A 23,986-nucleotide genomic window follows, 5' to 3' on the forward strand; every position below is an offset into this window, starting at 1 on the left:
GCTGAGTTCAAATTTTATGGGCCCCACCAAAATTCCTTGACCCCACCTTAACAGTTATGGTAGTTATCTCTCTACAAATAAGAATCTCCTTCTTGTGTCATCAAATCTTCTTGGAAGTGGTTATTGTCAAATCAAAATCCTTCTCTCCATCTAATCCCTTGATTTAAGGCAACAACTTTTCAGTTTTAGATTTCAAAAGTTAAAAGAGAAATCATTTTTTTGGGTAATAACCACCCATAATGGTCATTAACCGCCCACTAATGGTCATTACTCTCTTCATATTCTCTCTCCAAACCTCATTTAATTCGTCACTCACCTTGCTTCTCTCTCCCACTCAATTCGGTTATCTCTCTAACCTTTCATATTTCATTCTTCCATCACCATGAAAAAGAAAACCGCGCCAAGAAAAAGTGAAAGGCTTCTATTCTCTCAAAAACAGTCTACTCCACAATCACACACACACACTCACATTAATTCTACATCATCTTCATCACCTTCACCCCCATCAAAACGCACAGACACAATGAGAAGAAAGGTCATTGCCACAAAAACTTCCTCAAGGAAGAAGAAAAGTGTTCCCGTGACAGAAGAAGAGGAGTCTCATACTTCTCCCATTCCTTCCCCTCCACAATCACCACCAAAGAGATCAACTCCCCATGCATCTGGGAAGAGTGCTCAAAAGACTAAGGGTTTTGCTCTTCACGACACCATCGAACCTCCAAACTTGGAATCCTTGGAATTCAGAAACAAGTATGGCAAGACTCACTCCCACTTTGATCCTAGCAGATTCAACTCTTGTACTTCTTTTGAGTTTCACAATGAGGTTATGAAAAAACGTCATCTATGTACAACCTACCTTGTGAATCTCGACACTCTCACTAACAAGGGCATCAACATCTCCTCTCTATTTGAACTCCTCAACTGGAAGCCCCTTCTTCTCATTCAGAAACCAGTCTATCCTGGCCTAGTCCGAGAGTTCTACGCTAATATACGACTTATTGACGGCACCCTTCATTCCTATGTCAAAAAGGTTCAAATAGCCCTTGATTCTGAGACCATTGGAGCGGTCCTGGGCTTCAAGGATGAAGGACCGCGAGCGTATATGGTAGACAAATGGGATACACAAGTCAGCGTTTCATACAAAACAGTTCTTCAGCACATTTGCGAGAATCTTTCTGGCTTGCATGGAACGATTCCAACCCACAAAGCTCTAGGACCAGTCAACTCTCTGCTTTACCGAATCATCACCCATATTTTGACTCCCCAAAGCGGCTCACACAATCGAGTAACATTTTCTGACTGTCTCATATTATTTGCTTTGGTTACTTCTACTCCTATATCTTTTGGCTATATTATGATTAGACATATGTGGGATTCTGTTAGAAGCACCAAAAAGGCTAATCTGCCTTATGGTATGTTTTTAACAAGAATTTTTGAATACTTTAAAGTTGATCTGTTGAATGAGGCAGTGGAAAACAAAGTATCCTCAATTAGAGGAGGATGAGCGACTAAGGGAACCAAAGGGGGCAAATCTGTGGCATCGGATAGTGACAATGAGACTCAGCCAGAGTCTTCCAAAACAGTCAAATCCATCAAAAAAATTTTGGGTGAATTCTCAAACATGGCAGACATGATGATTCAATCTCACAAAGAGGCTCGCAAGCAAGCCTTTGAGAGCGAGAAAGCTTGGAAAAATTGCAAAGAAAGGGTCGGCCTGATGTTAGCAACTCTAAAGGAGGATCTGGGCGATAATAGTGAAGAAGGCGCTGAGGACTCTGCTTTTCATCTATCAGATGATTGATGACTGTTGTTTTATATTATTTGATATTGGCATGATTAGGCTCAATCTTTCTTTTGTAGTAGCATGACTTGATACTCACTGCTTCTTGACATTTTGACTTATTTGGCATCTTATGAGTATTTTGTTATATTGCCAATGCTTTCTTGCTGCAGGTACATAATGGCCCTTTGATGACAAAAGGGGGAGAAAAGCTGAAAATTGAAATATGAAAAACAGGGGAGGAGAAAATAGAAAATAGGGGATGAAATTTTCTGTTGAAAATTCATGATCACCCTTGTTATATTTGGTGCTTGATGATAGCTTGATGATAATATTGAAACTGTATTGTATTTGTTGATATTGTTTAATAATGATTTGATAATGCATTTGTTTTATGAAGAATGGTTGAAAATTAACTGTGATGAATGTATATGCATGATTAAAACTCTGTTTCATCTTGGTTAATATGCTTAATTTTTTTGGCAGTTCCTTTAAACTATGAAAAGCATAAAAACTGTCATATTTTTTATCATTTGTGCTTCAAATATTTTTCTTACCATATTAATGCTCTGATATCTTGCTTAAAAAAATATTTGAATAAACTTTCTTGTTGATTGGTGTGTTAAAGGTTTGAGCAGTAAATCAGTTTATGATATCAAATGAGTTTTGATTATCAATTAAAACTGCTCATAAATCAAGCATTTAGCATCACATGATATGCTAAATAACATTATTTTTTGAAGCTTGATTAAAATGTTACAAGTTAGTACTTCCCTTGGTAAAATAAGCATACATCAAGGGGGAGCTATGTGACATTTAGAAAGGGAGAGAAATTTAAATTCAAAGGGAGTATTCTTTACTCAATCTTTAAATTTCTTTCCATTTCAATTTTAATAATGTTTGTCATCAAGGGGGAGATTGATGAGTTTGGAAAACTCCTATTTAATTTTGATGATGAACAAACATTATTAAAATATTTAATTACAAAATTATTAATTTAAATATTATTTGCTTAATTAATAATTTTGTTGTGCAGATTTTGAGATGGGCCGAAAATAAAATTTTGGTTTAAGCCCAATTATGTCAATCAATAAGCCTTGCTATATGTTTCTCATGCTATGAGGCTGAAATATTAATTGGGCCAGAATAAATACTATTGCTGCAAGCCCAAACGAATACTTTCTTATGTGCTCTATGCTTGATCCGAAAAATATACATTAGGAATGCAAATATTACTAATTGGGCCAGAATAAAACTCAATGTTACAAAGCCCAATCTTATTGTTGATGAATGTTTCCAAACTTGGTTCGAAACCAAGATGAAGAGAAAGCAAAAATGCTTTCAACGGATCCAAGCACTTTACCATGTGATGGATTCCAAAATTCATTACATTGTTATTTAATGCATGGGAACTATGAGAGAGAAAGTTGCAGCTGAATTGATTGATGGCCATAGTACTACACGCCACTCTAAGCTAGGGAAGTAAAAGCAAACTTTTACCAACTAATTGGTTTATTACATTTGAATTACTTTTCTTTCAAGTTGTTTATTCTCTCTTATCTCCTTCTTCTTTTCGGTCAATATCCAGAAAATAAAGGAAGCCATGGAAGCTACATGGAGCTACCGAAATGAAGCTGCATGCATCAAGACCATCAAGCTAATGATGGCAAGAAAACATACTAAAATAAAAATGAGCTGTGGCTGAGATTTTCACCAAATATGGTTAGATTTGGTGAAGTAATCTTGAGCTCTTCATGCTCAAAAATGGACAATGAAGATTCAGCCAGCAAGGGAGATTCTTGAAGCATGGCTTGTCTTTGATTCTGCTCAACCACCACAGGAAGTAGCTAGAGTAGCGAAGTGATGGTTGAGGCAAAGATTGAAGCAGATGAAGTCATCATCATCATGAAGCATCAAGGGCCAGAAATCCATCTTGGAAAGCAAGCCAAGGATGGAGAGCTCAGATTGATGAAGGGTAATGATAAAGAAAGGACTAGAGGTAATTGCATGTTGGGTTTTGCATGGTTATCTCTTCTCTCTCTATGTGGCCGAACCGGTTCTGTTTGTTGAAGGAGGAAGAAGTTGGTTTGGTTGTTGGCTTCAATAAGTGGAGGCTTCCCTCTTCTATAATAAGAGTGAACAACCACTGTTTGAAGCAAGGAGTTAGAAGTAAGCAGTGAGAGTGTAAGGCACAGGATTCTCAGAGCTACCTAAGCTTACAGATTTTCTTCTCCTTCAATGTATTATGTTTAGTATTTTTCTATTTAATTTTGTCATGTCTTGAGTCTCATGGAAAAAGGCAAACAGTGAGGTTTGTATGAAAAAGCCATAGAGCGGAAAAAGGCAGAGAGTGCAAAATTAAAAGAAAAAGCCATAGATGTCTTAGAGTTCCTTTGTTCATCTATGTTGTGTTTCATGATTCTGTGGGAATTCCCTTGTAAGTTGGGTTAGCACTTTACAGTTTGTAATCAGGTTGATTATAGTGAAATTTCATCATAATTGTGATGGAGACTGGATGTAGACTGCACTGCACTTAGCAGCTGAACCAGGATATATCTGGGTGTAGTTTTTCTCTCTTCTCTTCTCTACTCCATTTCTGTTTCTACTGCACAGGAGCAAAAACCAGAAATATCTCGTGCCAAGTGACGAGACAAAACGAAAAGACTCGTGGCTAAGGACGAGAAAAAAGAAAAAGTCTCGTGTCCAGTAACGAGATAAAAAGACAAAAGGTTTCCTGAATTGGTCTCACAAGTCAGCAAGGGTTATCAAGCAAAAAAAATAAGGGGCTAAGATTCAACCCCCCTTCTCTTAGCCACTGAAACCATCAATATCTCTTTATATATAAAAGCTAACTAGTGATATTCTCCTTGCTTGACAAGTGAATGCTGTCAATGATCGACACTTGATATCATAAAGTTGTTCATATTTTTAGTATATATAGAAGTCTAATCTCTTTATATATAAAAGTCATCTCTTTATATATAAAAGTTAACTAGTGGTAGTCTCCATACTTGACAAGTGGATGATGTTTATGATCGACACTTGACATCATAAAGTTGTATACTTTTTAGTATATATAGAAGTTGTTATACCTGAATGTGCATATAGTGGAACAGTAGAAGAATGCACAAGGTAGAAACCGAAGAAGAAGAGAGTTTATTATTGAATGATAAAAAGAGATTCAGGTATAGCCCCTTTTCGAGTAAGGAAAAATTCCTCTAAGGCTCACGTCTCAATTCTTTTCTACGTAACATGTGAAAATGACTGTCTCCACTATATACTCATTCACACTCTCTAACTAACTTCTCCACCTCAGCAGAGAAATAATTCTTTGGTTCACACTCTCACTTAGACACATAGTCCCTCATCCAAGTGGGAGCTCTCCTATTCCTATTCATTCTGGACTCTCTTTCCTTTGCTAGCCCAACCCCTTGTTCCTCACCATTTGCTGAATTCTCTTCTGGACTTGGTTCTGATGGCCCAATATTGTCTGAACTAGATGGAGATCTATCAATTATCCCTCCCTCCAATACAACCTTGTCCTTAAGGTCAACTTCAGCGAATAACTTCAACAAGTCATCGAGAAACTTCCAAGTTGTCTCATCTCTAGTGGCCCCTTCCCAATCCACCAATACTTGAATTCGATTCTCCTCTGGAGCTGAAATAGAGTGGCGACCCAAGATTTCCAACGACCGTGGCTGCAAGGACGGAGGTAGCTCGGGAGATGCAGGAATGGTGAGGGGTGGCTCCCCGTGGAATGGCTTCAGTACAGAAATATGAAAGACGAGGTGTAAGGCACAGAAAGGGGGCAAACGCAAATGGTATGCCACTTCTTCCACTCTCTGAGTAATCTAATAAGGCCCATAAAAATGCTTCTGCAGTTTATTGTATGAGTTGTGTGTGAGGAAACGCTGCCGATAAGGATGTATCTTAAGAAGGACCCAATGCCCCACCTGAAATTGTCGTTCACGGCGATGCAAATCTGCTTGTTTTTTCATCTTCTCCTGAGCCTGTTGCAGTAAAAAAACACAACTCTCTATGTAAAGCCTCTCTTACCCACAAAAATTCATCCACAGCAATAACCGTAGTCATCCCGTATTGATAACTAGGTAGGATACGCATCGAAAACCCATAGAGAGCCTCATGAGGTGACATTTCCAGGGAGGAATGATAGAAACTATTGTAACATAGTTCTGCCCAAGACAAATAACAAGACCAGTTTTGTGGGTAGAAATGGGTGAAAATACGAAGGTACTGTTCCAAAGTCCTGTTCATCACCACCTCAGTTTGGCTATCACTTTGAGGATGGTAGGCCGTGCTATAATGCAATTTAGTGCCACTAAATTCAACCAAGCTCTTCCAGAATTTACTAAGGAAAATAAGATCGCGATCAGATACCATTGTCATAGGGAAGCCATGAAGTTTAACCACTGAATTAATAAAAATCCGAGCAGCCTCTCTTGTTGTAAATCCTGGTTTTAGGGCCGAGAAATGTCCCACTTTACTAAAACGGTCTACCGCCACCAAAATTGCAGTGAATTCGACAGATTTGGAGAGATGAACAATGAAATCAAGAGAGATTTCTACCCACGGTCTCTCCAGTATCGGAAGAGGCTATAGCAGTCCCTGGGGTTTGGCAAACACATACTTAGTGAGTTGACAATTTGTACATTGTTCCACAAAGAGTTGGACATTAGTTCTCATTCCTGGCCAAAAGAAGAGATTCACTAATGATTTGTAGGTCTTAAGGATGCCACCGTGGCCCCCTCGAACCGAAGCATGAAATTTCTGTAAGAGTAGCTCTCTCACCCCACCAAAATCGGGAATTCATACCCTTCCGCGATACATCATTATGCCATCTATCTCTGTATAATCTGAGCTGAGTTTGCCATCCCTGAATTACTTGTGAAGTTCCTGCATCTTGTCACAAGTTTCATTAGCCTCCTTAAGAGGCAGTAAGAGTGAGGATTGGACCGTTGAGAAGCTTTGGAGTACCCCCTGAGACTGTATAATAGGATGCCTGGTTAAGGCGGCCCGCTCGGTACTCAATCTCGAACTCGTATCCTAATAATCCGGCAAGGTAGTATTAATGGTCAGGGGTTAGCACCACCTGAGTCAATAGCTCACGCAGCCCTTGATGGTCTATTTTAATAATGAACTTCCTACCCAAAAGATAGTGGTGCCATTTAGCTACAGCTTGGGTGATTGCATAGAGCTCTCGGATGTACGCAGAAGCAAGAGTCATCTTTATGGTTAACTTCTTACTAAAATAGGCAATTGGGTGGCCCTTTTGGGACAGCACCGCCCCAATACCTTGATGAGACGCATCTGTCTCTACCGTAAATTACTGTGAAAAATCTGGTAGTGCCAAGATTGGTGTTTGCATCATTGCAGGCTTGAGGCGATGAAAGGCTTGCTCCGCTTCTGTCCCCCAATGAAAATTGTTCTTTTTGAGAAGCTCAGTCAAGGGGTGAGCAACTTGGGCGTACATAGCAACAAATCAACGGTAGTATCCCATAAGTCATAAAAACTCCCTCAACTGTTTCAGCGTTGAAGGTCTCGGCCATGTTTGGATTGTCTCAATCGTAGATAGGTCCACCTTGACCCCTTCCACACACACAATGTGTCCCAAGTAATCCACCTGATTTTGGCTGAAAAGACACTTAGAGCGCTTAGCAAATAGTTGGTGTTTAGCCAAAAGGGCCAAGGTGAGTCGAAGGTGGTCTAGGTGCTCCTTACGGGTTTTGCTATAGATGAGGATATCATAAAAAAAAAAACAGCAATAAACTTTCGGAGATAGGGCTGAAAGACTTTGTTCATGGTGGCCTGAAAAGTAGATGGGGCGTTGGTGAGGCTAAAAGGCATCACTACAAACTCATATTGCCCTTGATGTGTGCAATGGGAATGGAAGATTCACTCATTCAAATCTGGTGGTACCCCGATCGTAAATCGATCTTGGAGAAATACTCCGCTCCGAACAATTCATCTAATATCTCGTCAATAGTGGGGATAGGAAAATTGTTACAGATGGTTATGGAGTTAAGGGCGCGATAGTCAATGCAAAAGCGCCAGCTGCCATCTTTCTTCTTTACTAATAGCACTATGCTAGAGAACGCACTCTGGCTCTTTCTAATTACTTCGGAGTCTAGCATCTCAGCCACCAAACGCTCAATCTCTTCCTTTTGAAAGTGAGGGTAGCGGTAAGGTCTCACACTAACCGGTTGGGAACCCACCAGCACTTGCAATGGATTAGTTTGTTTAATTGGAAACTTCAGCTTCTCGGCCACGCTTGTTTTCACAAAATTGTGATAACTTCTCCCATCAATTAACACCATCACCGCATGCCCTTGGTATGTCCCTTTCAATCGAAAGGTTGTGGGTTGGTACTGTCCCACCATGGCGTTAAAACTGATCTCAGGTTGCACCGTAGCCACCTCCACCGAATTTGCCTCGTTAGGTGTTTGCACCACTGTTGGCTCCGGTTCTTTAATTATTTCTTGCATTTCTTCATCTCCAATTAACAGGTAGCAAGAGATTTTACACCTGTGGCCAGGTATCCATTTGTCTTCACAATAATAACATAAATCTTTGTCCCGCTTTGCTTTAATTTCTGCTATTGATAGTTTCTTAAAAGGTGAGTTGGTCATGGTTATTTTCTGATTAGAATGAGTGATATGAGAGGATTGCAGAGCTACAAGGAAAGGGCTAGGTTTGAGCGGAAGGTTACGGTTGTTCGTAGAAAGGGGATGAGTGATTGGGTGACTTGGTTTTGGGGTATTAGCAAGGGGTTTGTGAAATGAGATAGCAGCATGTTTTTGTTCATGTAGTTTTGCTAATGAGATTGTAGTAACATAAGAAGTGGGTTTGGCTAACAACAATTCACATTTCAAATAATTCTGGAGACTAGCTACAAACAAGGAAATTAACCATTCTTCGCTTAACCCGGTTACTTGGTTTGTGAGCTCTTCGAAATGGTTTTGATACTCTGCAACGGTGCTGATTTGTTTTAGTTCCTTAAGAGCGGCTTTGGGATCATAAAACTGGTGCTGTCAGAATTGCTCAAGCAACGCATCCAAGAAATCCTCCTAAGTGTATGAAATGTGGTTGTTGACCCCCCAGCGGTACCACGAATAAGCTGCTCTAGTGAAATGGAAGGAGATCATTCGGATCCTCATGTCTACAGGCACATCAAACAACTCAAAGTATTCTCGCGCCTTGAACACCCACTCTTCTACTTTCTCACCATTAAAGCTCGCGAGCTCTACCTTCGTTCCTCGTCTCCCCTGGAAAATCGGTTGAGCGGTGTGGCTGAATGAAGAGTGTTGCAACTCCTCGTCCTCGGAGTCACCCGCTACCTTCTTTAATTTTAGAGCGTCCTTTAGCATCCCACGAATCTCACGTAAAAACCCTTCTAGACCGTCCATGCGATCGTTTGTGGAAGAGACTTGGCTAGCGATCTCCACATGGCTCCTCTGTAACGCGGCAAGTTCAGTTTGGTGGCAGAGTTCATCATGATTCACCATCCTCTCTCAACAAAAGCACCAAATGTTATACCTGAATGTGCATATAATGGAACAGTAGAAGAATGCATAAGGTAGAAACAGAAGAAGAAGATAGTTTGTTATTGAATGATGAAAAGAGATTCAGTTATAGCCCCTTTTCGAGTAAGGAAAAACTTCTCTAAGACTCACGTCTCAATTCTTCTCTACATAACATGTGAAAATGACTCTTTCCACTATATACTCCTTCACACTCTCTAACTAACTTCTCCACCTCAGCAGAGAAATAATTCTCTAGTTCAAACTCTCACTTAGACACATAGTCCCTCATCCAAGTGGGAGCTCTCCTATTCCTATTCATTCTGGCTCTCTTTCTTTTGCTAGTCCAACCCCTTGTTCCTCATCATTTGCTGAATTCTCCTCTGGACTTGGTTCTGATGGCCCAATATTATCTGAACTAGATGGAGATCTATCAGAAGTCTAATCTCTTTATATATAAAAGTATGTATATATAAAAGCTATCTTTTTAAGTAAAAGAAAAATAAAAAATTATTAAACGATGAAAAATCATTTTTATAAAAATAATTTTAAAAATAAAAAATTTATTTTCCTCTTTGATTCACAAACGACATTGATAACTCATTCTCCCTTTGCTTTCACTATTTTTTTTTTTATCAAACTTTCAATTAAATATTTATTTTTTTTCATATCTTTATATCTTTTTGATAAAATTTTTTACATTTGTTTGAGACTTTGGGTAATTATTATTCATTCAATTTGTTTTTTCTAGGACTTAGTTGTTAACCATATAAAATAATTGAAAATAGAAAAAGTAGGAGTAAGAGTATTAAGTGTTGAATCGAAGAATAAAAATTTTATTATCTATTAATATGTAATAGGTTTATTTGGTTGACAAGTGTCATAGTTTAAGGGAGCCACTCAAATAAAGACGTCTAAAACGTCTTTTTTTAAAGATGTTTTTTAGTAATTAAAATTTAATACATATAATCGATTAAATCATATTATTTTTTTTTCAAAATTAGGCCAGACAAATTAATTTGACCTAAATAATGGTGAATCAAATCTTGAACTGGTCTAAATTAATATTATTTTTTTAATAAAAAATGACTATAATACTCTTAGTATAGAAAATAAATAAAATACTCCTATTTTATATATATATATATATATTAATTTTGAGAATCCTAAATTCTACTCATTTACTTATTGCCGTCATAGGGTTATGATTTAGAATTTTCAAAATTTATGTATATATATATATGTTATTTTAGTTATTTTCTATAAAAAGGGTATTATAGTCATTTTTTATAAAAAAATAAATTTAGACCAATTCAAGATTTGATTCACCATCTTTTCGATTAAATTAATTTTCCTGGCCTAATTTGACAAAAATAACACAGTTTAATTGATTATATATACTAAATTTTAATTATTAAAAAATATCTTTAAAAAAAGACGTTTTAACGTCTTTATCTGAGTGGCTCCCATAGTTAAATTCTTGACAAGTGTTAGGTTTATTTAGTTGATAAGTGTCATAGCTAGATATTTGCCAAGTGTTGAATCAAAGAATAAAAATCTTATACCTATCTCTTTATATATAAAAGCTAACTAGTGGTAGTCTCCATGCTTACAAGTGAATATTGTCTATGATCGACACTTGGCATCATAAAGTTGTAGACTTTTTTAGTATATATAGAAATCTAATCTCTTTATATAAAAAAGTCTATATATATAAAAGTTATTTCTTTATATATAAAAGCTAACTAGTGGTAGTCTCCATGCATGACAAGTGGATGCTGTCTGTGATCGATACTTGGCATCATAAAGTTATATATTTTTATAGTATATATAGAAGTCTAATATCTTTATATATAAAAGTCTGTATATATAAAAGCTATTTTTTTATGTAAAAAAATATTAAATAATGAAAAACTATATTTTATAAAACAAATTAAAATTAAAAATATTTTTTTCTTTTTGACCCACAAACGACATCGATAACTTGTTCTCCCTTTACTTTCACTATTTTTTTCGTCAAACTTCAAATTAAATATTTATTTTTTTTATGTTTTTATATATTTTTGATAAAAATTTTTGTATTTATTTGAGACTTTGGGTAATTATTATTCATTCAAATTTATTTTTTTCTAGGGCTTAGTTGTTGTTCACATCAAATAATTGAATATAGAAAAAGTGGGAGTAAGAGGATTAACCGATTAAGTGTTGAATCGAAGAAAAATTTTTTATTATCTATTAATATATAATAGGTTTATTTGGTTGATAAGTGTCATAGTTAAATACTTGATAAGTATTAGGTTTATTTAGTTGACAATTGTAATAGCTAGATACTTAACAAGTGTTGAATCAAAAAATAAAAATCTTATATCTATCTCTTAATATCTCTTAATATATAAAAGCTAACTAGTGGTAGTCTCTATACTTGACAAGTGAATGCTCTCTATGATCGACACTTGACATAATAAAGTTATACATTTTTTTAGTATATATAGAAGTCTAATCTCTTTATATATAAAAGTTTGTATATATAAAAGTTTTTTCTTTATATATAAAAGTTAACTAGTGATAGTCTCCATGCTTGACAAGTGGATACTGTCTATGATCAACACTTGGCATCATAAAGTTGTACATTTTTTTAGTATAATATCTTTATATATAAAAGTCTGTATATATAAAAGCTATTTTTTTAAGTAAAAAAATATAAAAAAAAATATTAGATGATGAAAAATTATTTTTTAAAAAAATTTAAAAATTAAAAATATATTTTTCTCTTTGATCCACAAATGACATCGATAACTTGTTCTCCTTTTAATTCCACTATTTTTTTTCATCAAACGTCTAATTAAATATTTATTTTCTATATTTTTTTACATTTATTTAAGATCTTGGATAATTATTATTCATTCAATTTTATTTTTTTCTAGGGCTTAGTTGTTGTCCATATCAAATAATTGAAAATAGAAAAAGTGGGAGTAAGAGAATTAAGTGTTGAATCGAAGAATAAAAATTTTATTATCTATTAATATATAATAGGTTTATTTGGTTGACAAGTGTTATAGTTAAATACTTGATAAGTGTTAGGTTTATTTAATTGATAAGTGTAATAGCTAGATACTTGACAATTGTTGAATCAAAGAATAAAAATCTTATATATATCTCTTTATATATAAAAGCTAACTAGTGATATTCTCCTTGCTTGACAAGTGAATGCTGTCAATGATCGACACTTGATATCATAAAGTTGTTCATATTTTTAGTATATATAGAAGTCTAATCTCTTTATATATAAAAGTCATCTCTTTATATATAAAAGTTAACTAGTGGTAGTCTCCATACTTGACAAGTGGATGCTGTTTATGATCGACACTTGACATCATAAAGTTGTATACTTTTTAGTATATATAGAAGTTGTTATACCTGAATGTGCATATAATGGAACAGTAGAAGAATGCACAAGGTAGAAACCGAAGAAGAAGAGAGTTTATTATTGAATGATAAAAAGAGATTCAGGTATAGCCCCTTTTCGAGTAAGGGAAAACTCCTCTAAGACTCACGTCTCAATTCTTTTCTACGTAACATGTGAAAATGACTGTCTCCACTATATACTCATTCACACTCTCTAACTAACTTCTCCACCTCAGCAGAGAAATAATTCTCTGGTTCACACTCTCACTTAGACACATAGTGTAACACCCTAACTACCAAAGCTCGCACTTCCGGCTGCGCGACTCTGATAGTTCGGACATTACGACGACACTTATATTAATTAATACTAAAATATGAGCCTGTTTAAAACTTTAAACCGCAATACCGCTCCCAAAGATACTTTCGTTCGATAACGTACATCCATAAATACCATACAACTTACAAAGGCTCATAAAGAGTACATCCATATATATATACACATATATATATACATAATATTATAAGCAGTAGTCAATACAATTCCTATCCCTCTTACAGAATATCTCAAGATAAAGGCGAGGGTACAAATAATAACCTAAAGCAATACAGAACATCTCAACAACAAATAAATAAGCTCTTCATAACTTCTGCGCCCATATCCTGAAAGGGGAAAAATGTAGGGGGGGTGAGAACATCATCCTCGAAAGGGTTCTCAGTAGAGGGTTTTTTGGGAATTACTGTAATAGGATACATGAAGATAAACCGTACCAGTGATTAATAACCGTCTTATGCCTCTTTTCAAAAACAACGGTTTACAATAAAAATAAAGTCGGAAATCTTTTCTGAAAGAGGAACCATTCAATTCTCAAAAACTCAAAAGCCTTTCAAAACGGTTTATCTATGCTGAACCAAAATAGCCTTTCATAATTTTATTCCAAACCAGAAACACAAAACCGAAATCAACCATCAGTTCATCTCTTTCCAACCACGACCCTAGGCCCAAACAATCCAACCAACAACCAATCACCACAATCCAACAGAATCCCAGATGCAAACACAGATAGGAAGTTCAAGCACAAACAAACAGTTATTACAAGTAGAACAGTTAGCAATTAATCACATAAGCAAACCAAGTATAATATGCACACCCAACCAATGTCACACAAATGCATATGATGCATGCCTGTCCCTAGTGGCTGATGATATCATCTGTCGGTTATAGAGCCAACCCGACAAGTCCTGGTAGCTAACCATTGGACTGTCCCTCTGTCGTGCATCCCCAACTCGAGTTATACTCATCATAAACTTGATCATAATCATGATCCATATCCATCACCCTCACTGGTGAATATTTACGGGGGCGAGCTCATCCGGGACTTTCACAGTGCCCGGCCACACTTACGACATAGGGTCAACAGAGCTTCGAGTCTCAACCTGGAGCACGTGGTGGCTAGCCACTGCTTCCTCCCAGGGAAACCCTCATCTCCGATGGTGGAAGTGCAAAATCATAATTATCAATAATTCAGCATATACATGCATTCATTCTCATCCATGGATCAACATCCATCTCAGCCATCCGGCTTACGGTTCAGTCCAGAACCAGCCAATATTGATAATCACACACAGCCATTCCGGCTCACGGTTCAATCCAGAACCATTCAATATTCATAATCATACATAGCCATTCTGGCTCATAATAAAATAACACTTCCACCATTCAAAATCATCAGATTTATGAAATCGGCATTTAAGCCATAAATCATTTTCTCAATTCATTTCACTTTGAAATCAAGTTTCAACTCTCTTCAGCCTTGGCTTTAAAGATCTCATTTCTCAAATCATCTCAGGCTCATAAGCCACTTTTACTCAAGGTAAATTCCCCTTTTAAAACAATGCCACTCTCGGCATCCTCTTTCCAAAACTTCCATAATCATGGCAAGTTAAAAGCCTCTTTGAGATATTCAAAATCACCCATCCAACAATGGGATTTTATAACAAAAGTTTCTCGGCAGAGTCCCAAGTCTTTAGGGGGGAATAACATAACTCATTTCGCCAAATTTATTTAAAATCATTAAAACATTGGCTTTCCGACTTGAGTAATAAAATAGGATCTAAGCCAAACCGAGTCATGTAATCATTTACTTCTTTCAAAGCCGTTTCCTTTACCTAGGCAAAACCAGCTTCAACCCCCATGATAAATTCTAAAGTATTTCAACTGTTCAAAATTGTTTTAGTCTTGCAAAAATTCAGAATTCAAAGAGTACTTAAAACCTTTCTCAAAACATTTCAAAATGAAACTTGTCAATAGACATTCAGATTCTTTCAAAGCCATTGAAACTTCTTTAATTGAAACCCCCAAGTCAAATTCAAAGGCATATACCCTTTTCATGTTCAAACAGCTTTAAAACACAAGTTTCATCTAAATAACTTTCTCTTGAAAGAGATACAATGCCTTTCTCAAGAAGCAAGACTAAATTACAATTTCCCCTTTTACTAATTCATTTCAAAAGCATGAATCATCCTTTTCTTGTTAATTCAAATAAAATAGTAGAAGTCTTTAACTAATCATTCTCCAAACAACATTTCAATAAAGACTCGGATTTTATAGAAATTTCGGCAGCACCTCCCCTAAAACTTGGACTTTGCCACCCGGTTCGGGTCCCAACTAAACAGTTTCAGAATCCTTTTCAACAGCCCAAATTTCAAAATCAGTACAAGGCAAGCCAAAATCCAACAGTCATCTCAATTCCATATTTCAAGAAAGCCGTTTCAACATCAAATCATTATCAGCCGAATAAACTCATTTCTAAAGCTTTAAAGAAACGGTTCAGCAACAATCATTTATCAAAAACCAAATCATTTAAAGCCAGCCAGGCTAAAATCGATAGTGTATTCTATTTTACACATTCTCAAGAAAATTCATTCAACTCAAATCAATTTCCAACGGATTCAACTCGATCTCAAAGCTTTAAAAGAATCAATTTCAAAAGCATTTCGTTTCACAAAGCCACACAACAGTCGAGTTAAACCAACACCCATAATCATACAACACAACCAAACAATGCATAGGACTGATACATTCACCAAATACACATCCTCACATCAGTACCCATATGTAATAATTCCAATATACAAAATATAGTTTTCGGAAAGCACCCCTACCTCAAAACGCAATTCCATAATCCAAACGTCTCACAAAGTCCTTTCCGCCTCGACCCGAAATCAACAATCAAAATCCCGGCTACCAAAACCTCAGCTCCAAACCGTTTTCTCAGCAACCACGACTCTAATCGCAATATATAATAACCGAGATTAACTCTCATAACAACAAATGCTACAACTCCTCAACGTATAATAGAGCAATAACTAGAGGGCTTTCAGATCGAAACGCTTACCGAACCAAAGGAACGGCTGAACCGAAATAGTGGCGGTCTCCGAACCGGTTTGGCGGCAGCCCCAGGAGCCATCCTAGGCGGCAACGGTGATCAGACTCCAGCGACTGAAATCAATATGCAGTGATTGTAACGCTTCCGAAAACTCAGGAGAAACGAAACCCAATACTTAAAACCTTACCGGCAGGATTCTCCGATGACGGCAGAAACAGCCAGAGGCTTCGGCGGTGGTCCCAGAAGTCACAGAACCACTCCTGGCGGCTAGAACCCTTTTCTGACGGCGGCAGTTCCGACGGAGGCGGCGCCGGCAACGCGAACAGTGGCCGGGCGCGGTGGCTGGACTCCCAGCACACTTTCAGATCTCTCTCGTCTGCTCTGCTCCGGAACTCTCTCTGGCTCTGCCATAGAGGACGGCGACTGACACAGCGGCAAGGTTGACGGCGGCGCAGCTTTCGACGGCAGTGCTCCTCACGTGAGGCAGTCCGGCGGCGCCAAGACCTTTCTCAGCAAACCGAAGCAGCAGACACGGAGGGGGTTTCATCTCACTTCTTCCTCGCTGCTGGTAAGGACGACTACCCAGCTCCGGCAACGGCGAACTCGCAGTAGCAACGGCGGTATTCAGGTGCGACGGCGGCGCGCAAGACAGCGCCCCTCTTTGTACGACGCCTCCCTCTAGGTCTCTCGCTCCCCTCTGGTCGCAATACGAACGGCGGCGGCACGGAGGGTTCGACGGTCCCGAGCAGCGCGGCGGCAGCGAGCTAGGCGGCTCCTTCCTCCCCTGCGCGCGCGCTCTCCCTTCTTGGTCTGTCTCTTTCTTCTCCTCTGGCTTCGCGCTCGCCGGCAGCGACGGTTAGGTAGTGGTCACGGCGCAGCCCTTCCCCCTCTGCCAGATCTCCCTTCTCAAGCTCCCTCCCCCATGATTTTCTGTTTCTGTTTTCCTTCGTTGGGTTGCAGGTTTGCTGAAGGGAAGAAGAAAGGGTGGCGGCTGCTATGCTTGGAAATTAGGGTTTCATCATTTTGAAGACTAGGGTTTGTGTTAGGCTAGGGGTAGTTTAGTAATTTCAAATAAAAGTAGGGAATAATATAGTAATTGAAACTCAATTAAATTCAACACTAATTATATATAGAAAGTACTATTTGTTCATCACTTTCACAAATTATTTTCAATAAAATGTCCAAATCAAATAATTAGAAATAGTATAATTAATTTCTCTATTTTCCAAAATAGCTGTATTAATATTTAAAATATTACTTATCCAATCCAAATCATATAAAATCCTTATTATTTTATAACTATCAACTTTATAATTCAAATATAGAAAATAATCCAATAATTGTAAAATTGGATAATAATCATAACTTATCTCAAATCCAATAAATCAAAACTTGCCTTAATTATCATTAATAAAATAATCTCTGAAATTAAGGCTATAAATAACCGTAGGATTTGAGACTTGATCATAATAAGACTTTTCAAATATTCTGGGTCTTACACATAGTCCCTCATCCAAGTAGGAGCTCTCCTATTCCTATTCATTCTGGACTCTCTTTCCTTTGCTAGTCCAACCCCTTGTTCCTCACCATTTGCTGAATTCTCTTCTGGACTTGGTTCTGATGGCCCAATATTGTCTAAACTAGATGGAGATCTATCAATTATCCCTCCCTCTAACACAACCTTGTCCTCAAGGTCAACTTCAGGGAACAACTTCAACAAGTCATCGAGAAACTTTCAAGTTGTCTCATCTCTAGTGGCCCCTTCCCAATCCACCAATACTTGAATTCGATTCTTCTCTGGAGCTGAAATAGAGCGGCGACCCAAGATTTCCAACGACCGTGGCTGCAAGGACAGAGGTAGCTCGGGAAATGCAGGAATGGTGAGGGGTGGCTCCCCGTGGAATGGCTTCAGTACAGAAACATGAAAGACGGGGTGTAAGGCACACAAAGGGGGAAAACGCAAACGGTATGCCACTTCTCCCACTCTCTGAGTAATCTGATAAGGCCCATAAAAACGCTTCTGCAGTTTATTGTATGAGTTGTGTGTGAGGAAATGCTGCCGATAAGGATGTATCTTAAGAAGGACCCAATGCCCCACCTGAAACTGTCGATCATGGCGATGCAAATCTGCTTGTTTTTTCATCTTCTCCTGAGCCTGTTGCAGTAAAAAAATACAACTCTCTATGAAAAGCCTCTCTTACCCGCAAAAATTCATCCACAGCAATAACCGTAGTCATCCCGTGTTGATAACTAGGTAGGATACGCATCGGAAACCCATAGAGAGCCTCATGAGGTGACATTTCTAGGGAGGAATGATAGAAACTATTGTAACATAGTTCTGCCCAAGACAAATAACAAGACCAGTTTTGTGGGTAGAAATGGGTGAAAACACGAAGGTACTGTTCCAAAGTCCTGTTCATCACCACCTCAGTTTGGCTATCACTCTGAGGATGGTAGGCCGTGCTATAATGCAATTTAGTGCCACTAAATTCAACCAAGCTCTTCCAGAATTTACTAAGGAAAATAAGATCGCGATCAGATACCATTGTCATAGGGAAGCCATGAAGATTAACCACTGAATTAATAAAAATCCGAGCAGCCTCTCTTGCTGTAAATCCTGGTTTTAGGGCCGAGAAATGTCCCACTTTACTGAAACGGTCTACCGCCACCAAAATCGCAGTGAATCCAGCAGATTTGGAGAGCTGAACAATTAAAACAAGAGATATTTCTACCCACGGTCTCTCCAGTATCGAAAGAGGCTATAGCAGTCCCTGGGTTTGGCAAACACATACTTAGTGAGTTGACAATTTGTACATTGTTCCACAAAGAGTTGGACATCAGTTCTCATCCCTGGCCAAAAGAAGAGATTCACTAATGATTTGTAGGTCTTAAGGATGCCACCGTGACCCCTGATGAGCGGATAATTTATACGCTTTTTGGCATTATTTTTAGTATATTTTTAGTAGGATCTAGTTACTTTTAGGGATGTTTTCATTAGTTTTTATGTTAAATTCACATTTCTGGACTTTACTATGAGTTTGAGTGTTTTTCTGTGATTTCAGGTATTTTCTGGCTGGAATTGAGGGACTTGAGCAGAAATCAGATTCAGAGGTTGAAGAAGGACTGCTGATGCTGTTGGATTCTGACCTCCCTGCACTCAAAGTGGATTTTCTGGAGCTACAGAACTCGAAATGGCGCGCTTTCAATTGAGTTGGAAAGTAGACATCCAGGGCTTTCCAGCAATGTATAATAGTCCATACTTTGGCCAAGAATAGATGACGTAAACTGGCGTTCAACGCCAGCTCTCTGCCCAAATCTGGCGTCCAGCGCTAGAAAAGGATCCAAAACCAGAGTTGAACGCCAGAAATGGATCAAAACCTGGCGTTCAACTCCACAAATGGCCTCTGCACGTGGAACACTTAAGCTCAGCCCAAACACACACCAAGTGGGCCCCGGAAGTGGATTTATGCATCAATTACTTACTCATGTAAACCCTAGTGACTAGTTTATTATAAATAGGACCTCTTACTATTGTATTAGGCGTCTTTTTGACCATCTTTGGATCCTGGATTGTATTTTGATCCTGTGATCTCGTTTAGGGGGCTGGCCATCTCGGCCAAGCCTGGACCTTTCACTTATGTATTTTCAAATGGTAGAGTTTCTACACTCCATAGATTAAGGTGTGGAGCTCTGCTGTTCCTCAAAGATTAATGCAAAGTACTACTGTTTTCTATTCAATTCTTCTTATCTCGCTTCTAAGATATCCATTCGCACCCAAGAACGTGATGAAGGTGATGATTATGTGTGACGCTCATCATCCTTCCCCCTTATGAACGCGTGCCTGACAAACACTTCTGTTCTACATGAATTAAGCTAGAATGAGTATCTCTTAGATCTCCTAACCAGAATCTTCGTGGCGTAAGCTAGAATGATGGCGGCATTCAAGAGAATCCGGAAGGTCTAAACCTTGTCTGTGGTATTCTGAGTAGGATTCAATGATTGAATGACTGTGACGAGCTTCAAACTCGCGATTGTTGGGCGTTAGTGACAGACGCAAAAGGAGGGTGAATCCTATTCCAGCATGATCGAGAACCGACAGATGAATAGCCGTGCCGTGACAGGGTGCGTGAGCATATTATTCACTGAGAGGAGGGGATGTAGCCACTGACAACGGTGATGCCCTTGCATAAAGCCAGCCATGGAAAGGAGTAAGACTGATTGGATGAAGATAGCAGGAAAGCAGAGGTCCAGAGGAACGAAAGCACCTCCATTCGCTTATCTGAAATTCCTACCAATGAATTACATAAGTATCTCTATCCCTCTTTTATTATATTATTCGAAAACACCATTATCACTTTATATCTGCCTGACTGAGATTTACAAGGTGACCATAGCTTGCTTCATACCAACAATCTCCGTGGGATTCGACCCTTACTCACGTAAGGTATTACTTGGACGACCCAGTGCACTTGCTGGTTAGTTGTATCGAAGTTGTGACAGACAATAAAACTAGATCAGAGCACCAGGCTTTTGAAGCCATGGATATGTATCACAATTTCGTGCACCAAGTTTTTGGCGCCGTTGCCGGGGATTGTTTGAGTTTTCGGCAAGCTTTTGGTCCGGTAACATCAGTGCCAGATTCCCTTTTGATCCGGCAACAGCACCAAGTTTTTGGCGCCGTTGCCGGGGATTGTTTGAGTTTGGACAACTGACGGTTCATCTTGTTGCTCAGATTAGGTAATTTTCTTTTTGTTTTGTTTTCAAAAAAAAAAATTCTTTCAAAAATATTTTCAAAAATCTCTCATCTGTTTTCGAAAAAAAATAAAAATGTTTTCAAAAATTTTATTCAAGATTTTTAAGAATGAATTCTAGTGTTTCATGAAGCATGTGAAGCTTGGCTGGCTGTAAAGCCATGTCTAAATTCTTTTGGACTGAGGCTTCCAAACCATCAGAGGTAAGTTACATACTTGATAAATGATGAGCAGCAATTTGTTATCAAGATCAATATACTCTGGTGTTAAATGCTGAAGCTTGGGTGGCCATTGGCCATGTCTAGTGTTTTGGACTGGAGCTTTCTTTGAAAGCTTGGCTGGCTAGTGAGCCATGTCTAATTCCTGGACTGAAGCTTTAGACTAAGAAAGCAAGATTCTTGGAATTCATGTTAAAAATTTTGGAATCCTTATTTTTTCTTTTTCATATTAATTTTCGAAAAATACAAAAAAAAAATTAGAAAATCATAAAAATCAAAAATATTTTTGTGTTCTTGTTTGAGTCTTGAGTCATATCATAAGTTTGGTGTCACTTGCATATGCATCTTGCATTTTTCGAAAATATCATGCATTCATAGTGTTCTTCATAATCTTCAAGTTGTTCTTGGTAAGTCTTCTTGTTTGATCTTGATGATTTTTTGTTTTGTGTCTTTTCATGTTTATCATATGCATTCTTGAATTCTTAGTGTCTAAGCATTAAAGAATTCTAAGTTTGGTGTCTTGCATGTTTTCTTTGCATTAAAAATTTTTCAAAAATATGTTCTTGATGTTCATCATGACATTCAAAGTGTTCTTGGTGTTCATCTTGACATTCATAGCATTCTTGCATGCATTCATTGTCTTGATCTAAAAATTTTCATGCATTGCATCCTTTTAGCGTTTTTCTCTTGCATCATAAAAATTCAAAAATCAAAAAAATATCTTTCCCTTTTTCTCTCATCAAATTCAAAAATTTGAGTTGACTTTTTCAAAAATTTTAAAAATCAAGTTGTTTCTTATGAGTCAAATCAAATTTTCAATTTGAAAATCTTATCTTTTTCAAAATCTTTTTCAAAAATCAAATCTTTTTCAAATTTCTTAGTTATTTTCGAAAATTCTAAAAATATTTTTTAAAAATCTTTTTCTTATTTTTATATCAAATTTTCGAAAATAACATAATCAATTAATGTTTTGATTCAAAAATTTGAAGTTTGTTACTTGCTTGTTAAGAAAGATTCAAACTTTGAGTTCTAGAATCATATCTTGTGATTTCTTGTGAATCAAGTCATTAATTGAGATTTTAAAAATCAAATCTTTTTCAAAATTAATTTCTAAAATATCTTCTTATCTTATCTTTTTCAAAAATATCTTTTCAAAATATATTTTCTAACTTCCTAACTTCTTATCTTTTCAAAATTTGTTTCAACTAACTAACTAACTTTTTGTTTGTTTCTTAACTTTTTCAAAACCACCTAACTAACTCTCTCTCTCTCATTTTTCGAAAATATCTTCCCCCTTTTTCAAAATTTCTTTTTAATTAACTATTATTTTAAATTTTAAATTTTAATTTTCGAAAAAAAAATAAAAATAAAATAAAATACTAACAATTTTCAAAAACCAATTTTCAAAAATCACTAACTCCTTTTCAAAAATAATTTTCGAAAATTCCCTCCTTCTCTCTTATCCTATTCTATTTATTCATTCATATCCTAACATCTCATCTCACATCTCTTCCATTCGTACAGTTGTGTTTCTTCCTTTACATCACATTCTTTGTCTCCCCCTCTTTTCTTCCACTCACAAAGGGATCCCTATACTGTGGTATAAAGGATCTCTATTATTATTATTATCTTTCTGTGCCTTCTTCTTTGTCATATGAGCAGGAGCAAGGACAAGAACATTATTGTGGAAGCAGATCCAGAACCTAAAAGGACTCTGAAGAGAAAATTAAGAGAAGCTAAAATACAACAATCCAGAGATAACCTTTCAGAAATTTTCGAACAGGCAGAGGAGATGGCAGCCGAAAATAATGATAATGTAAGGAAGATGCTTGGTGACTTTACTGCACCTAATTCCAATTTACATGGAAAAAGCATCTCCATTCCTGCCATTGGAGCAAACAACTTTGAGCTGAAACCTCAATTAGTTTCTCTAATGCAGCATAACTGCAAGTTTCATGGACTTCCATCTGAAGATCCTTTTCAGTTCTTAACTGAATTCTTGCAGATATGTGATACTGTTAAGACTAATAGAGTAGATCCTGAAGTCTACAGGCTCATGCTTTTCCCTTTTGCTGTAAGAGACAGAGCTAGATTATGGTTGGATTCTCAACCCAAAGACAGCCTGAACTCTTGGGATAAGCTGGTCACGGCTTTCTTAGCCAAGTACTTTCCTCCTCAAAAGCTGAGCAAGCTTAGAGCTGATGTTCAAACCTTCAGGCAGAAAGAAGGTGAATCCCTCTATGAAGCTTGGGAAAGATAAAAACAGTTGACCAAAAAGTGTCCTTCTGACATGCTTTCAGAATGGACCATCCTGGATATATTCTATGATGGTTTATCTGAGCTATCAAAGATGTCACTGGACACTTCTGCAGGTGGATCCATTCACCTAAAGAAAACGCCTGCAGAAGCTCAAGAACTCATTGACATGGTTGCTAATAACCAGTTCATGTACACTTCTGAAAGGAATCCTGTGAGTAATGGGACGCCTATGAAGAAGGGAGTTCTTGAAGTTGATACTCTGAATGCCATATTGGCTCAGAATAAAATATTGACTCAGCAAGTCAATATGATTTCTCAGAGTCTGAATGGAATGCAAGCTGCATCCAACAGTACTCAAGAGGCTTCTCCTGAAGAAGAAGCTTATGATCCTGAGAACCCTGCAATAGCAGAGGTGAACTACTTAGGTGAACCTTATGGAAACGCCTATAACTCATCATGGAGAAATCATCCAAATTTCTCATGGAAGGATCAAAAGCCTCAACAAGGCTTTAATAATGGTGGAAGAAACAGGTTTAGCAATAGCAAGCCTTTTCCATCATCAACTCAGCAACAGACAGAGAACTATGAACAGAATGCTTCTAATTTAGCAAATCTAGTCTCTGATCTATCTAAGGCCACTGTAAGTTTC

At 37.4% G+C, this 23,986-nt stretch overlaps 1 protein-coding gene and 1 non-coding gene across 2 annotated transcripts; both read right to left on the bottom strand.

The window, feature by feature from the left end:
* Positions 1-5,124: 5,124 nt before the first annotated feature.
* On the bottom strand, positions 5,125-6,181 carry LOC140177506 (uncharacterized). Its single transcript, XM_072210623.1, has 3 exons — positions 5,837-6,181; positions 5,734-5,790; positions 5,125-5,631 (listed from the first exon to the last, which is right to left on the bottom strand). Exons 1-3 carry the CDS (start codon positions 6,179-6,181, stop codon positions 5,125-5,127), a joined length of 909 nt encoding a protein of 302 aa, XP_072066724.1.
* A 17,085-nt stretch (positions 6,182-23,266) lies between these two features.
* On the bottom strand, positions 23,267-23,374 carry LOC112739653 (small nucleolar RNA R71). The gene has a single exon (XR_003170586.1). It is a non-coding gene; the product is annotated as a small nucleolar RNA R71 (small nucleolar RNA).
* Between the last annotated feature and the right edge of the window lie 612 nt (positions 23,375-23,986).

This window comes from Arachis hypogaea, chromosome 13, assembly GCF_003086295.3.
Source record: "Arachis hypogaea cultivar Tifrunner chromosome 13, arahy.Tifrunner.gnm2.J5K5, whole genome shotgun sequence".
Taxonomy (NCBI): domain Eukaryota; kingdom Viridiplantae; phylum Streptophyta; class Magnoliopsida; order Fabales; family Fabaceae; genus Arachis; species Arachis hypogaea.

What these genes read in the sequence shown, in the direction of transcription:
- LOC140177506 (XM_072210623.1), bottom strand. Translation starts at nt 6,181, where the DNA reads ATGGTATCTGATCGCGATCTTATTTTCCTTAGTAAATTCTGGAAGAGC. An exon ending in CTGTGGATGAATTTTTGTGG is followed by an intron (nt 5,791 to 5,836) that starts GTAAGAGAGGCT and finishes TTACTGCAACAG; the next exon opens with GCTCAGGAGAAGATGAAAAA. An exon ending in GCCGTGAACGACAATTTCAG is followed by an intron (nt 5,632 to 5,733) that starts GTGGGGCATTGG and finishes GGGCCTTATTAG; the next exon opens with ATTACTCAGAGAGTGGAAGA.